We start from the raw sequence: 15,598 nt of genomic DNA, 5'->3' as shown, positions 1-15,598 counted from the left end.
AAGCCCCAAAAACATACAATAATTTAAAGTGTGTTTTATAGTTTGTTATGGACTTTTGTAGTGAATAATACTACAGAGTGTGGCAAAATGAACATTGCTGTTACCAGTGCTGTTTTTGACTGCTAACAGATGATCATCAGCATGATATTTATGATTTTTACATTTTTTGTTTACATTTTACCGGTGTTTGTTGTATATTCATAGATTATAGCACAGATGTTTAGTTACTGTATGTATCGTGCCTTCCATAGTAGACTGGCAAAACAGAACTAGACATTGGTTTATTACTTTTGTATTAAAGCTTATTTTATAGGAAAGTTGTGCTGAGAGAAATAGCTGCCATTATATGAAAATGCCAAATGCCTTCATTTGAAAATCCCAATCTCCTAGCTGCCTGGAAAGTGGATTTTTAATTCCTTCATAAATCAATGGCCTGGAGCGTGCATTCTATACTAGAAATTATAACACCTGATCTGCATATTTTTTTCTAGATCAGCAACTTGGGATGTATTGAGGTCATTGGGGTCAATTTACTAAAGGCAACTAGGCTATTGACATTGAAGGGGAAGCAGCACTTTGCAAGGGAAGTTTCCCCAGAGCTTTGCAAATATAGTGAAATTTCACTTTGCAAACAATACCCAATCACATGCAAGGGAAAAGTGAGAAAGAAAACAATTTTTGTTTGCAGATGATTAGATGACGTAAGTCAGCAGCAATTCACCTCAATCACTAAGCTCTGGGGAAAATTCCCCTTGAAAAGTGCAAATTTTGTTTCTGAAAAGTGAACAGTGTATTTTCCTTTAGTAAATCAAACCTATTGAGCAGGGGCGGACTGACCATTTGGAAACTCAGGCACTGCCCGAGGGCCCGGGGTCAGTAGGGAGCCCCATGAGATGCCCCTGGTACCTTTTTCATAGGCTTTTTTGAGTTTGGGCAAGGACACAAGGGTCCCATGATCCCCTATTGCCCGGGGGCCCCATGAGTTGTCAGTCCGCCCCTGCTGTTGAGTCAGCAAGACATCCAGGTATGGAGCATTTTGAAAAGAGAGATCAACAACAGCCACTTCTATAACTCTTTCAATACAGGTTTCCGTTTAAAGCAGAGCTGTAATATATACAATACATGTTATATATACATTTTTTTTTCAAACGGAATTTGCATCTTATCTTGTATTAATAGACCTTTTCTAAACTAAAGAATAAGAATAATAGTTGAAGTAGTTAAGCAAAATCTAATCACTACCCTATACCTTTCATTGCTACACAGACATCTAGCACCCTTGACTGTTCAAATCATGTTTGGCTGCAGCTAGTGACCTCTTAAACAGACATTATCCACTTGAGCAGGATAAATTTATCATTTTCTGTGCATGTGTACGAAATACACATTAGTGAGGAATGACTGTTATCTTCACTTGATATGGATGAGTGGAGAAAACATTATTCACAGGAAGCCTAGGCTCTTTGTGTTGTTTTTGCCTGTGGCTCACTGAGTTTGATGGATAAAATCTACATTTTCGATTAACACATGTAGTTTTAACATGTGAAGCCTATACCATAAATACAGTAAAGTATGTTAATGTAGTCTATATAGTGCTCACTTTTAAGGCAGAAAACATCTTGTATGTAGAACCAAGCATATGTCACATTGAATATTGTAAAATGTGTGTTAACATTAATAATTTTCAGCTGCACTGTTATTTCAGTATGTAAAATGTGGCACTTACCTTTATAACATAAATGTGTACTTTAATTTGCATTCGACCCAGGGTGTCATTTGATTTTTTTCCTGCACTGTTTTTAAAGCACCTCACTGTAGATATGTCAATTATTTCTGATTTCCTGCAAGTTTCCCTGATTTCAAACCAGCCTCATTGACTTTTAGTATCAGCATTCTCTTGACTTTAATGGGCTGAAAAGAATGTGTATTCTTCCATTAAAATGCAGCTTTATTCATTCACAATATGAAATCATACCAGCTTGGTCCTCTGTGGTTTGACATATCTTCCAGCCTGTGTGATGTACGTGTAACTACATGACATTTCTAACAGTCTCCGCTATGTATGCCATAGGCTGAAAAATGTGAGCACATGATGTAAAGATTATATTGAATGTGTTATAGTTGCAAGATTACCATTAAGCTGTGTATTTTGGGAAGTAATCTATTTTTCAAATCTATATTCCAACATAGATAAAGGCACTCAATTTTGTAAGCCTTTACTTCTGTTTGACAGTGTCTACATAGTGTTTTATGGCAAAAAATCCCAAACTGTTCACATCAGCCACAGGTATAGACTCCACCTGTCCCTTGATACCTCAGAACATGACTGAATATAGTGCTGCAGTCTCAGCTGTCACCAGGCTGGCCAGGGGGTATTTTAAATCACTGTACTAATGGGCAGCAATTCTAAGGTGGTGTTAGAATTCATATCACACAAAATGGCAGTAGCAGGAGTCGACTGTCTGTTATAGTTGACTCTTGTGGCTACTTATACTGTAAAGGGTTGCTGTTATTTACAGCAATTAATCACATTCTCCAATACTATTTGTATTTATATACATACAAACACACACATGTAAGATTATTTGCATAAGCTTATGTTTTTCATTTTTCTGTGTTACATACTAAGCATTTTCTTTGGAAAGTGTGATACGGGAATAATTATCTTGACATGGTATTTTTGCTTATGTATGCAGCATATTTTTGATTTAAAAACTGTCAACTAATGACTTCAAAACATACTGGAAGTACTAGATCAATTTTCAAATGAGGTTTTATTAGCTTGCAGCTATTTAATTTCATCAGAGATTATTAGGTTGTGTACATTGAAGCTATTAATGATATATGCAAAGTTCATTTTTGGCTAATGCCCTTTTAGTTTTGAGAATGCATTTAGAGTCTGGCTAGCTGGCCCGTACCTGACCTCTTGTCTTTTCCTTCCCTCTTTGTACTTTTCATGTTCCTTCTGCACTGAATACTGAATGCTCTTATTTATACTTTGGAAACAAGTACTGGCAATGTTAAATAACACATGCTGAAGAGAAAACAATCCAGAATCTGTGCTTTTGACTTGAATTTTCCTCTGTTGATTGAACCTGTGTATTCAGTTATATATGACATTACTTGTGGGCAAATGTATAACCGTTTTACTATAAACTGAGCAGGCTGATTAGCATATTTTAAATGATCCAGACTTTTGTGGAAGATGCAGTATATTTTACGTGTAACTTAATTTATATATATATATATATATATATATATATATATATATATATAGTAATATAGTAATATAGGAAGACTAACACATCAGAAGACCATATTAATATCAGGCAAAAGGTCCCAGCACTGGTCCTCATATCAAGCTCTCCATGACTACTCAAGTAATTTGATTTTTTTGCAAATTGCTTTACTATGGACATATTTGAAGACTCCAAGCAACCTAAAAAAATGCAGGACAAATCCAAAAGCACAGCTACCAACTGTGCTCCCAGGATGTGTAGTTGGAGCCTGAGACATACGAGATCAGAGAAGACAATGAAATTGTAGATGACATGACTGAAGGAGACACAGAGATCATGAGCTTGTGAAGGCATACACTGAAGGAGATATGGGAATCATGGGCAGGTGTAGGCATAGTAAAAGAAATAACCAAAGGAGAAAAAATAGGGTATAGATGGCATCCCTTTGACCGAGTCAAACTTCCATATACCTTCATGGCAGACTGGAGAATTGTGCAGAGAGGTATTCCAATACATAATAACTAACAATAATTCTGGGGAGATTAGATATATCATACTTGTAGTAGATTTATATAGTATTATATGACCTGTTAATATATAGAAAAGATTCTAGGCCAGGTTTCATGTTGGTTACACTTTAATAAACTATTTATGACTGCATGTGCATTTAGTTTAGTTGTATTAATATTGATGAGAACAGAGGTATTAGCATATCTGCAGCAGTTCCCATTCCCCTTGCTATGCACGACTACAAGGCTGTTTTGAAAATAAAAAGCACGGTTCTGGAAACTGTTGGTGCTTGCCATTCCCTCCTTTAACCCTCCTACCTCCCTCATTTGTATTGGCCCATTACTATGATGTGTTTCCTCTTTGGCCAATAGGAATCTGTAGAAGTGAGAGAGAGAGGCAAGGTCCTCACAACCACGAAATTTAAAAAATGTGTCCATTCAGCAGCAATCGGCTGTATTAGTCACTTTCATTTGCTCTTTCCATCAATCTGTCATTTTTTAAGTCCCATGCCAAGCCATCCCTGTTCAGTTCACCTGTTTCCTTTTTAATCTAACTGGATCCATCACTTATATGTCTCATAACTCCTGTAATAATAAGTGTTTTGTGGTTGATTTTGAACCCATTACCCTCACCAAACCCCTTTTTTTCTCATGACTACAGTGTGGAATTGTTCAATACCTTAAAGGAAAGGAATGATCAGTAAAGCTCCTGTTCTCTTTTTTCCTTTATAGGTCAGAAAAAATGTCAGTATGATCATTTCTTTTTCAAACCATTAAACCTAATGGTAATATTAGGTTTCCATTACAATAAAAAAGAATGTATGCTAATATTGTTGCATTTTGCTGTTATATGCTAATAATTTAGTGTGTATAAGAAGAGTAAAGTGCTAGCCATCTTAAGCACTGAAATGGTATAATTAAAAGACATAATAAAATGGGGCATATTAACAGTGCCCCTTATAATGTAATTAGGCTACAATTATAGTGCTAAATACCTGTGTTTTGGAAATGCCTATAGCTTTTGGCATAGGACATGACAGTCCGTAATTATAAATAGAAATGGGTAATTGGTTCAGTTGCTGTATTGCTACATTTTTGATTTAGACGAACAATGTGATCATTACGCCACCACTTTTGCCACCAATTTTCAATGGAGGTGTCACAATGAAAAATAATTGCAATATTCCACAATATTAACTGCACCCTAATTGCAAAAGTTTTGAAATATAATTACCATGAAATCAAATGCGACAAGGAACATTAAGTGTAATTAGAATTAAAGAAAGAAAAGAAAAACCTGTTAGGAGCTTGTTATTGTCTCATAAGGTAGCTTCAAATTAGCTGGATGTAGAACACTTTCATCCAGTTTTACTATAATTTTCATTGTTAACACAGAGTGTAATAAATTCATTTGATGTTGCCCACACCTGCCAACACAACGGGATATCACTTGTAATATGTGCTGTTTCTGTGTTTCCCATAGAAACCATTAAGACATTCTGAAGAGTCTTGTAAAAAAGAAATTAGAAGTGTGTTATACACAAACGAGACTATGTTACGCCCTCTTGATGTTTAAATGTTGAAATCTTTTTTTCTCTTTTACAATGTGCAAAGAGATTAGTTCCATTAACCTTATTAACAGTTATATTATAATGCGGTACTTAGACAGGTCCTGTGGAAAAACAAGTGTCTTCTGGGCTTAGTATTGGTTGTACAGCACTCTATATACCAATGTTTCTTGTGCAGCACTGCTCTAAAGTCAATATACTGTATGATGAACTAAGGGGTGCATATAGGTTGAATACATGCTTGAGCATGCCATGATCATTTCAGAATTTTAGAACTTTCTGTTATGCAAATGCTGACTTCATTCCTAAAGCCTGAATGTTGTGTCACCCTTCCCACCTGACGTACCTCAGTATTGGACTATTGTGGTATATAGCCACAGTCGGTGGGAGAAGGCAGGACCAATAACCAACTTCAGGAATGAAGCTGATATTTGCATATAGAAATCTCCAGATTTTAAGGCTATTGGGGAGTTGAACAGCTGACTGAACACTAGTAGGTGCCATTTGTCAACTACCTTGGTCACTTTAGGATTAGAGTTATTCATGAGAAAAAAAAAAACAAATGCTGTCATTAATGATTCCTCCCTCATAACTGCTCATAACAGGCCCGCTGCTGACTATAATTCAACTCTTGCTTCAATACTTAAAATCCCTGATTAGCAACAAGTATGCAAAAATGGATGTTCCATTTTGTACATGAACGTAATATAGCCTTATTCTTGGTAAGGAAAATATTTTAGAAAAAAAATCACCAATTCTTGTAAAATTCTGTAGACAAGTATGGATATGTGATTGATCAAAAAGTAAAAAAAAGTTTTATCAGAAATAGCCTTGTCTCCTCTACTATCTCTGTGTCTGAAATAGAATAGCATTGAATCTATAGTTGCATTTGCCATTTTGTTATTAATTGTCCCTTTGCCAATCGTTAAGTCATTTGGATTGGCCCAAGAATACACTGCTGCGTTGAGTAAACTATGACAAAAAGGTGCCACTATTTCTTCAATGGCAAGTTTTATAGCATACCAGCTCTGGATTAGCAACCTGGAAAATTCTGAAACCAGTGGATCCGCACACAAAAATTCTTCAACTTCCACTCCCCAACACAAATGTGAATCTAACACATTGCTGTATAGAACAATATTTACAGAGGAAACCAGAGACTATTTGGCTTATACATATACATATTATAAATCTAAGTATTGTGTTTTAGATTATCCTAAATAATAAATCTTATTTAAAAAAAAAAGCTGTTTTCATCTTGATTTAGCTTACAGTAACTATATCTGTCAAAACATGGCTTAGGCCCTAGAACCCAAAATGAAACGTCACCTGAAATCTTCCAGATTGACTGACATTGTATTCACAACACAGCCTCTAGAGAGTCCAGTATCACATAACAATCAATGTGGATATTTAATGTCACAATATACAGCATATATTTTTTTTCTAACACTCTTTATCTATTATCACCAAAAAAAATCCATATTTGAGCTCCAGTCAGCTGAGAGGAAGGTAAGGTAGTATAGTGAAAATCATGGGAGAAATATAGAGTGTTGCTGCAAAGACAAATATAACAAAGTAAAATTAAAACAGTACAATAAAAAACATTTAAGGACAGTATAAAATACATTGGTTGGTCAATAAAATGCTGTCTACATATTTCCTCATAGTGAAACAACAGGACAACAATATATACATTGTTGGGATATGAAAAAAGGTTACTATTCTGTAAATACTGAGATGGAAACGATGAAAATTCAGTGCATATGCCAAAGTGTTACTGAAGGTGCTAAGTGGAAAAACCTTGCAACTATGATAATTACGTCATCAGTCCCAGTATTATGATAAAAGGCAAAACTATCTCAGAATATCTTTAGGTGTGCAGCACAATCAACATAAAGAGAATGCAATGTAACAGATTGCAACTTACTTGTCTTTACCTTTCCTTAACTGTCAATTGAGTCCTACCTTCCTCTTACTATTGCCACCTTTTCATTATTTAATTATTATTATGGGTGATCCCACTGATCACCAAAAACAATTAGTGAAGCAAGCAAACTTTGGTTTGCTGGAGGTTTGCCAAATAAATAAATAAAATCTACAACCCCCCCCAACACAGTGCCTGAACTCTATTAACCACTTGCCGCCCTGCAACTGTAGATATACGGCGGCAGGGCGGCACTGGCAGGCAAAACCATGTTTTAAAATGTGTGTTTTGTAAACAAATAGGGGGCGCGCACGAGGTGCGCCACCCTATCTGTCCGCAGATGTGAGTCGTCGGGTCACAGCCGGTCCTTAGCGGCTATCTCCCAGCGATCGGCGGAAACAGTGACAGACAGCATAGCTGAAGTAGCTGTGCTGTCTGTCACTTCCCTGTCAGCTCGAGGATGAGCTGATCGAGAAAGAACAGTTTCTCTTTCTCGATCAGCCTTGTCCCGTCCAGCACACACCCCTGCCCCCTAGTAAAACACTCCCCTCACTCCTATAACCCTTCCCTGCAAAATAAAGTTAACCCCTTCCTCCCCATTGCCATTAGTACAGTGTCAGTGTTTTTTTTTTTTGCACTGATCACTGTATTAGTGTTTTTGGGGATGTCAGTGACCCCAAGTCAGTACCCCCCCAATGTCAGAATGTTTGCCGCAGTCCCGCCATAAGTCGCTGGTCGCTGCCATAAGTCCCTGATCGCCGCCATAATTCGCTGATCGCCGCCATTATTAGTATAAAAAAAAACCTAAAAATCCCAGTATCTTTCCCGCCATTTGTAAACGCTATAACTTTCACGTAAACCAATTAATTTACACGTATTGGGTTTTTTTTTAGAAAAGACATGTCGCAGAATGCATTTTGGCACAAATTTATGACTAAATTTGATTTTGTCAGCCTTTTTTTTATAGCGCAAAAAATAAAAACCGCACAGGCAATCAAATACCACCAAAAGAAAGCTCAATTTGTGGGGAAAAAAAGGATGTAAATTTCATTTATGTACCGTATTGCATGACCGCGCAATTGTCCGTTAAACTAGCGCAGCACTGTATAGCAGAAAAATGGCATAAATTGCAGTATCTATACCAGGGGTGGGCAAACGTTTTGACTTGAGGGCCGCAATGGGTTCATATATTGGACCCGGGGGCCGGACCAAGAGTAGATGAATGTTGTGTATGTGTCATCCATAGTAAGTATAGTAATATTCCCCCATAGTAAGCATAGTAATTAATCCCCCATATAGTAATTCATCCCCCATATAGTAATTCATCCCCCATAGTAATTCATCCCCCATAGTAATTCATCCCCCATATAGTAATTCATCCCCCATATAGTAATTCATCCCCCATAGTAATTCATCCCCCATTTAGTAATTCATCCCCCATATAGTAATTCATCCCCCATATAGTAATTCATCCCCCATAGTAATTCATCCCCCATATAGTAATTCATCCCCCATATAGTAATTCATCCCCCATAGTAATTCATCCCCCATATAGTAATTCATCCCCCATATAGTAATTCACCCCCCCTATAGTAATTCATCCCCCATAGTAATTCATCCCCCATATAGTAATTCATCACCCCCATATTAATTCATCCCCCATATAGTAATTCACCCCCCATATAGTAATTCATCCCCCATATAGTAATTCATCCCCATAGTAATTCATCCCCCATATAGTAATTCATCCCCCATAGTAATTAATCCCCCATATAGTAATTAATCCCCCATAGTAATTCATCCCCCATAGTAATTCATCCCCCATATAGTAATTCATCCCCCCCATATTAATTCATCCCCCATATTAAGTCCCCAAGTCCCCCCTCTGTCAATTCACTTACCTTTGCTCCGCGCGTTCCTCTCGCCGTGTTCCCGCGCCGTTCCGGTGTAGCATGAAAATCTGTCTCCTATGAGGATCTGTCCCCCTCGACGTATCTACGCATGTGCCAGTTTCAGGCATTAGCAGCCGATCGGCGATCTCCGGCACATGCGCAGATACGTCGAGGGGGACAGATCCTCATAGGAGACAGATTTTCATGCTACACCGGTCTTCAGGGCGCACTGTGAGAGGAGCCTAGCGGGAGCCTAGCTCCGCGGGCCGGATTAAAAGGTCCGCCGGGCCGTATATGGCCCGCGGGCCGTAGTTTGCCCATTGCTGATCTATACCATAGTTTGTAGACACTGTAACTTCCACACAAAGCAATCAATATACCCTTATTGGGATTTTTTTTACCAAAAACATGTAGCAGAATACATTTTGGCCTAAATTTATAACCAACTTTGAGTTTACTATATATTTTTTATAGCTGAAAGTAAAAAATATTGTTTTTCTTCAAAATTTTTGGCCTTTTTTTGTTTATAGTGTGAAAAATAAAAAGCACACAGGTGATCAAATTACACCAAAAGAAAGCTCTATTTGTGTGAAAAAAAGGACGTAAATTTCGTTTGGGTGCAGCATTGCATGACCGCGCAATTATCAGTTGAATTAGTGCAGCGCCGAGTAGCAAAAAGAGGCCTGGTCATTAAGGGGGGTAAATCCTCTGGAGGTCAAGTGGTTAAAGTGTACAGAGAACATTAAAAATACTCCATTTCTTTAAATAACATTCTTAAGGCATGCCTTAAACTTGCACAAATGGCACACCTGTAGAATGATACAAAAAGTCACACATAGAAAGAAAAAAACTATTGTAGCTAAACTAGATTGCCTGTTCAGCATTGTTCTGTTTGTAACTAAAATCGGGGAGGATCTCCCTCAACATCTATACTAGAATCGTATCCAGGATAAGGATTTGGTATGGATTTTAATGAGCACAACTCTCAAAAATCAGTGTGAGTTCCCCCCAAATGTCATACCAGACCCTTACCTAATCATGTAACCTGGCTGGTAGAAAAGGGGTGGCCGTGAACATGTGGTCTCCCCTCCTGAATTATACCAAGCCACATGCCTTAAACATACTTATCAGGACCCCCCTCCCTGGCAAAGCACTTTGTTGCCATATTGATATGGACAAAGACCTCTTCCACATATCTCTGGCCTTACCAGAATCTTAAAGCCCCCTTGAAAATAAGGGGGCACCCTGATATCTAACTCCTCCTATGGGAATGAATAAGGGGTACTTATTCACAAAATAAATATACAATGTAAATAAGCACACAGACACCACTGACAAACAAGTTTATTTTAAAAAATTTGTATAAAACTATTATCACGCACGTAGTACAGAAATATAGAGTAGATCCATCATTAGTCACAATGAATGACACTCTAATGACCCAATGACATGAACCCATGCAAGATGACCCTGCCCACAACAGACTATCATTGTGAATGACATATAGGCTGGTTGCTGAATGGCATAAGCTGCCCAGTGATGATGGCTGACATCATTGACAAAATATTATCCTGGTGTCACCTGGGATACCTGGCTAACTTAATAACTAAGTGAAAAAAATCAAATGGGCCAGGAAGGCATTCCAACTTCCAACTAGCAACTACTGTATTCTGTAAACTGTGCTATACATTGCATGCTCTTGACCAATGTGTTTATTGTCTCAACAGTTGCTGGGTGACATGTAATATCCATCTGTTTAAATGATGTTAGACTTAGAAAAAAATGTTAGCTCTATATTCTGTTTAGTTTTAAAAAAATTATAGGTTTATATGAAGCGGTGAGACTTTTATTCATAATAAAAAAAGTAAGGGATATTTTGTGGGTGGGTACAAGGACTGGAGCAATAATGTGCAGTTTATACTGTGAGAAGGCTTAGGTTCTATTTACCCATGCTCCATTTAAAGTGTTACTAAAGGCAGAAATTATATTTTATTACAATAACAAACATGTTATACTCACCGTTATACTCACCTTCTCGGTGCAGTAGTATTGCACAGAGCAGCCCTGATTCTCCTCTTCTCGGGTCCTCCACCGGCGATCCTGGCTCCTCCTCTTCTTTGTGTGTCCCCACAGCAAGCCATCTGCTATGGATTAAAAAGCTGCATGCTCACTTCAGACCTGTGTGTCTACTGAGCAGCCCTCCACAGAAACACATAGCAGGGTTTAGCCCCACCCCCCACTTCCTCTTCACTGCACTTGATTGACAGCAGCAAGAACCAATGGCATCTGCTGCTGTTCAATTCCCTGTGTGAAGAGGAAGCAAGGGAAGAAGAGATGCAGCCATGCACAGCGCTGATCGCTTCTCCCCTCTCTTTCCATTTACACAGGGAAGGGGGAGCACAAGGAACTTTTTTACCTTTATGCAAGCAATGCAATAAGATAAAAAATGTTTTTAGGTTCAGTATCACTTTAAGCCACAACAAATATTTAGCACATTGTAGCCATATCCTCTTTATAGGTTATAGCGTTGAAAAGAATGAAAGTATTGGAAGGAATATTTTGGAACAAGAAATTTCTTTTCACAGAATATCTCACAATTTAGTAAAATAAACAACCCATAATGGTGCTCAGTTAACTATTTTTTAAACATTTTTGCGTGGTCTTTTAAAAATCCAGCCATATTTTATTGTAGTATATCTTTTTCTCTTGAGTGCAGTATATCAGATTTATCTGTGCTGTAGATGGAGCATTTTTTCTTATCTCTGGTGCCTGGACATTTCTGAAATACTTCTCACTTCACTGACACAGAAGGCAGATATGATTGCTAGTATTATGATATGTTACACAGCAGGACTTGCACAGAGAGAGCCATTTCAGAGGTTGAGATGTTTTGTCTTCTGATGTTTGTGCAAAGTGATGATGATAAGTTGAGGATGCTGGGGCTTTGTCTGCAGCTGTCCAACATTCTAAACTGCTCTAAATCATCACACAAACAGTTGCACATCAACCAATGAAAGTTGTATAGTATAGCTTTACCCATGTTAGCGATTAGAGATCAGAGAATTAAAATATACTACCTTGGTACTTTGCCTGTTCCACTCCCAAGATATATCCTAAAAGGTGCACTAGTAATTCATAGAGCTTATGTATTTTCTTTTATTTTTACCCTTGTATTTGAAGTGTAATGATCTAAGACCTAGATATGTTTTTATTTGCCTACAGTAGGAGATAATTAAATAATTTTTTTCATTTTATTTTATTTGTTTTAAGCTGGTTTTGTCCCACTGGAGGCATTTCCCTTTCTGCCATGAAAATACAACAAAACAGTGAGAAGAAATCAATTCAATCAAAGTCGTTTTTAAAAATTTGTCCCCATTGGAAGATTTTTACTCTATTTTAGATTTATCATCACTTCCTGTTAATATGACAGTGGTTACTAGGACAAATGGAAAGGGATAATTTCCCTAGTGGGAATGCAAACACCAATAAAACCTCACAGGGTTTTTTTTTCCTCTGCTCCCCGCTCTAGTGTAGTGTATGTAATTTTGAGTGATCAGGCATCATTTTTCTTTCTGAATAAACTGCTAAAGTCATCACTTTACAAAACATGTGTGTTACATGTGCGTGCTTGTGCTTGTGTCTCTGTCTTCCAATCCAATTTATGGCGTAAGTAAGATTGTCTGTAAATTAAAACTCAATCTGCAATGTGACTCCCTTTCCATCTATTGATGTGGACAGCAGAAAGCTGCTGCTGCTGACCTGCTATAATTCTGCATCTGTCACACCTTCTCTCTTGATTTTATTTCCAGACAGATGAGAAAAGTCACCGCCAGGCAGCCCATTACTATTTCACCTGGTGGAAAACTAATTCTATTTTGTGCACCAACTGTAAGACATTTACATTGAAATTACGTTTTCCATTAGGTTTGTCTATCTGTCCAAGTTGATCCAAAGCAATGCACATCTCCTGGTGGGTAATGAAAGCAACAGCCCATTTCCTGTTGAAGTGCAGAATTGGTGCACTATGTAACACATGCTGCCATCCCTCTTAGTGTAAAGGTAAAAGACACAAGATTAGATTAAGTGAACAAGTATTTAAGGTGTGGCTAGAATTTTTTATAGAAATATATGTTAGGATGATCACATACAGCTTGATATTTACAAGCAATGTTATAATTTAAAGAATAATTTGCAATTATCAGACCTTGTATAAACTCCCTAGAGCATGATAATAAGTGCCCCCAGCATTATTTCACAAAAAGAATTGCCAGTCTGTTGGAAAATCTTTTTGAAGGTGGGACCTGACTGTTTACTCTTCGATGCAGGAGACAGAAGGATCAAAACACTGCATGTGCCAAGCAGAGATGATATCAAGGTTTGGTCCGAATGCAAGTTAGTTGGTGTTAGTAGACGTAAGTCCAAACTAATAACATTTTGCTTATTTTTACCCTGACTACATATGACAGTACATATCACAGCATCTGTCTCGTAAATGGTTGTAAAGGTAGACGTAAGTGCTGCACCAGCTGCATATTTAGCAACGTCATCTGGCCCCCATTACTTTACTGGCTAAGAACCCTAAGAGTATGCTATGCTACCGACTGAGGTTTTCAGCTATCTCTCCTCTCCTGATAGCTGCTTCTGTTTGCCTATAGCCACAAGTAGCCGGTTCCCCCCCACATTCTGCTTTCCCCTGTGAAAAAGAGGAAACTGAGAGGCATGGGAGCTCTGGCTCTTTTATATCCTTAGACTGCTCAACTGCACATGGGACTCCAATCCACACTGAGGATGATCCCATCCCATTGGATTTTGTCCTTGCTGACATACCTTTTTCATTAACCACTAAATGTGAGTTTGATGATTTATTTTTTTTTCACTACTAATAAAGAGATTGACTGAGCTAGAGTCTGCACTTCCCTTTTTCTTCGTTTTTGTTCTCACGGTCTGCCCCTGACCCACAGACTATTGGCGGCTGCAAAATATGTGCATTATCCATTGCCATCATGTTCTTACCATGACTATGCTGGAGTTCTTGTTAGGAGTGTCCTATTTGGTGTGATCCTAGTACAACATTTCATTTTACATAATTGTCTGCTAGAATACATTTGTTGCTTTTACTGTAAAGGCAAGGCTGCTGCTTGTTTTCAGCATGTCATAGTGCACCAAGGAACCTCATCCTTATACTCCTAGTGCCATAGATAACGTAAATTTAGACAATCCCATGTATTACAAAAAATGTCAGATCGGTCTAAACAGAGAGGCAGAGGTTCTACATATGGAGGTAGTGGAAGTGAGCAGGTTCTACAGGACAAAACAGTAGTGGGACCGCACCATCTGAAAGTAGAGCACTTCTGTTTTAGGCTGACAATGCTATACAGCCATAGCATGCATGGGAGGTAGTTAAGTGGCTCATCTTCTTGGACACAGAGCAGTCTGCAAGTACTTCTAATCCACCCTAATCTTTCACTTCCTCCTCTTCTGCTAATCCCACCATAACCCCGCAAACTGGATATCAGGAGTCAGTGGAATTATTTGATCCAAAGAATGTTGACTTGCTATCCTGGTCACGTGCTAGCATTCCTCCTTTCAGATACTGAGGTTGAGAAAGTTATTGGCATGACCGAAAAATAAGTACTACATTTCAAAAGATAGGCATCATTATATGGCCAACAACATGGTTTGCAATTTTTAGTGGAGAGTCTGTTGGACATTGCATGTGTCTCTGCAACTTAACATTCATTGCATTAAACACAGTTATATAAGCTTTCAACATCAAAAACTATTTTAAAGATATCTTTTGTAAGCAACAATAATAATTATGCATGTTTTTGTTTACTTCAGCATACACTGAATATTATAAGCTTCTGGCATTGCAAGAATATTTTTTTACACTTTGGGGTTATATATGTGAAATAGAACACCTTTTTTTTATGTTAAAATGATATGAAGAAAACAAAAGCACAACATGGTTAGGGAGCATCACTTTTTACTTTTACATTTTTAGTTTGTTTAGCATGTTACAATGTTTATGTATGATTACTTGTAAACTGTATAAAATATATTGTACTAAACATAAACCCTGACTGAAAGACACTTGGTTTGCTTAGAGCTTTGCCACATAAATAATTGCTTTTATTTCAATGAAATACTTGTTTGAATATTTTTTTATGCTTTTTAGGATATTAATGCTGCTGGTGTCTAGCAGCCTCTTTGTAACTAGCTCTTGTCCACATACTCTTAAGAAAGGCCATGCAGCCATTGCTGTAGACAAGTTTCCTGATAGTGACCAGTGGACCATACCTGTGTAAAGCGTGTTTAAAAGGCAACATCTAAAGGGGAATTCACTATCACTGGAGCAGTCAGATTCTGAAGAAGCTGTGCATGGCAACCAGTCATCTTCTAGCTTTTTTTTTAAAGGTTAACTGAACAAGCTGAAGCAGGGCTGCTGTTAGATACCATGGGC

General features: G+C 37.8%; 1 protein-coding gene across 9 annotated transcripts in view; it reads left to right on the top strand.

Moving 5' to 3' along the window:
• Positions 1-15,598, top strand: part of TENM2 (teneurin transmembrane protein 2) — a 1,359,942-nt gene that overhangs the window by 503,878 nt on the left and 840,466 nt on the right. For 3 of the 9 annotated variants that reach the window (XM_089656704.1, XM_089656706.1, XM_089656703.1), the window contains one exon: positions 13,461-13,547. The exons of the other annotated variants lie outside the window; for them this stretch is intronic. In XM_089656704.1, coding sequence (XP_089512830.1) covers positions 13,461-13,547 — 87 coding nt within the window. The remainder of the gene's footprint in view (positions 1-13,460; positions 13,548-15,598) is intronic. 9 annotated transcript variants of the gene reach the window in all.

This window comes from Staurois parvus, unplaced genomic scaffold (assembly GCF_062004578.1).
Source record: "Staurois parvus isolate SC_StPar_1 unplaced genomic scaffold, SC_StPar_1.0 ptg000930l, whole genome shotgun sequence".
NCBI lineage: Eukaryota > Metazoa > Chordata > Amphibia > Anura > Ranidae > Staurois > Staurois parvus.
This window is presented reverse-complemented; position numbering and strand designations above follow the sequence as displayed.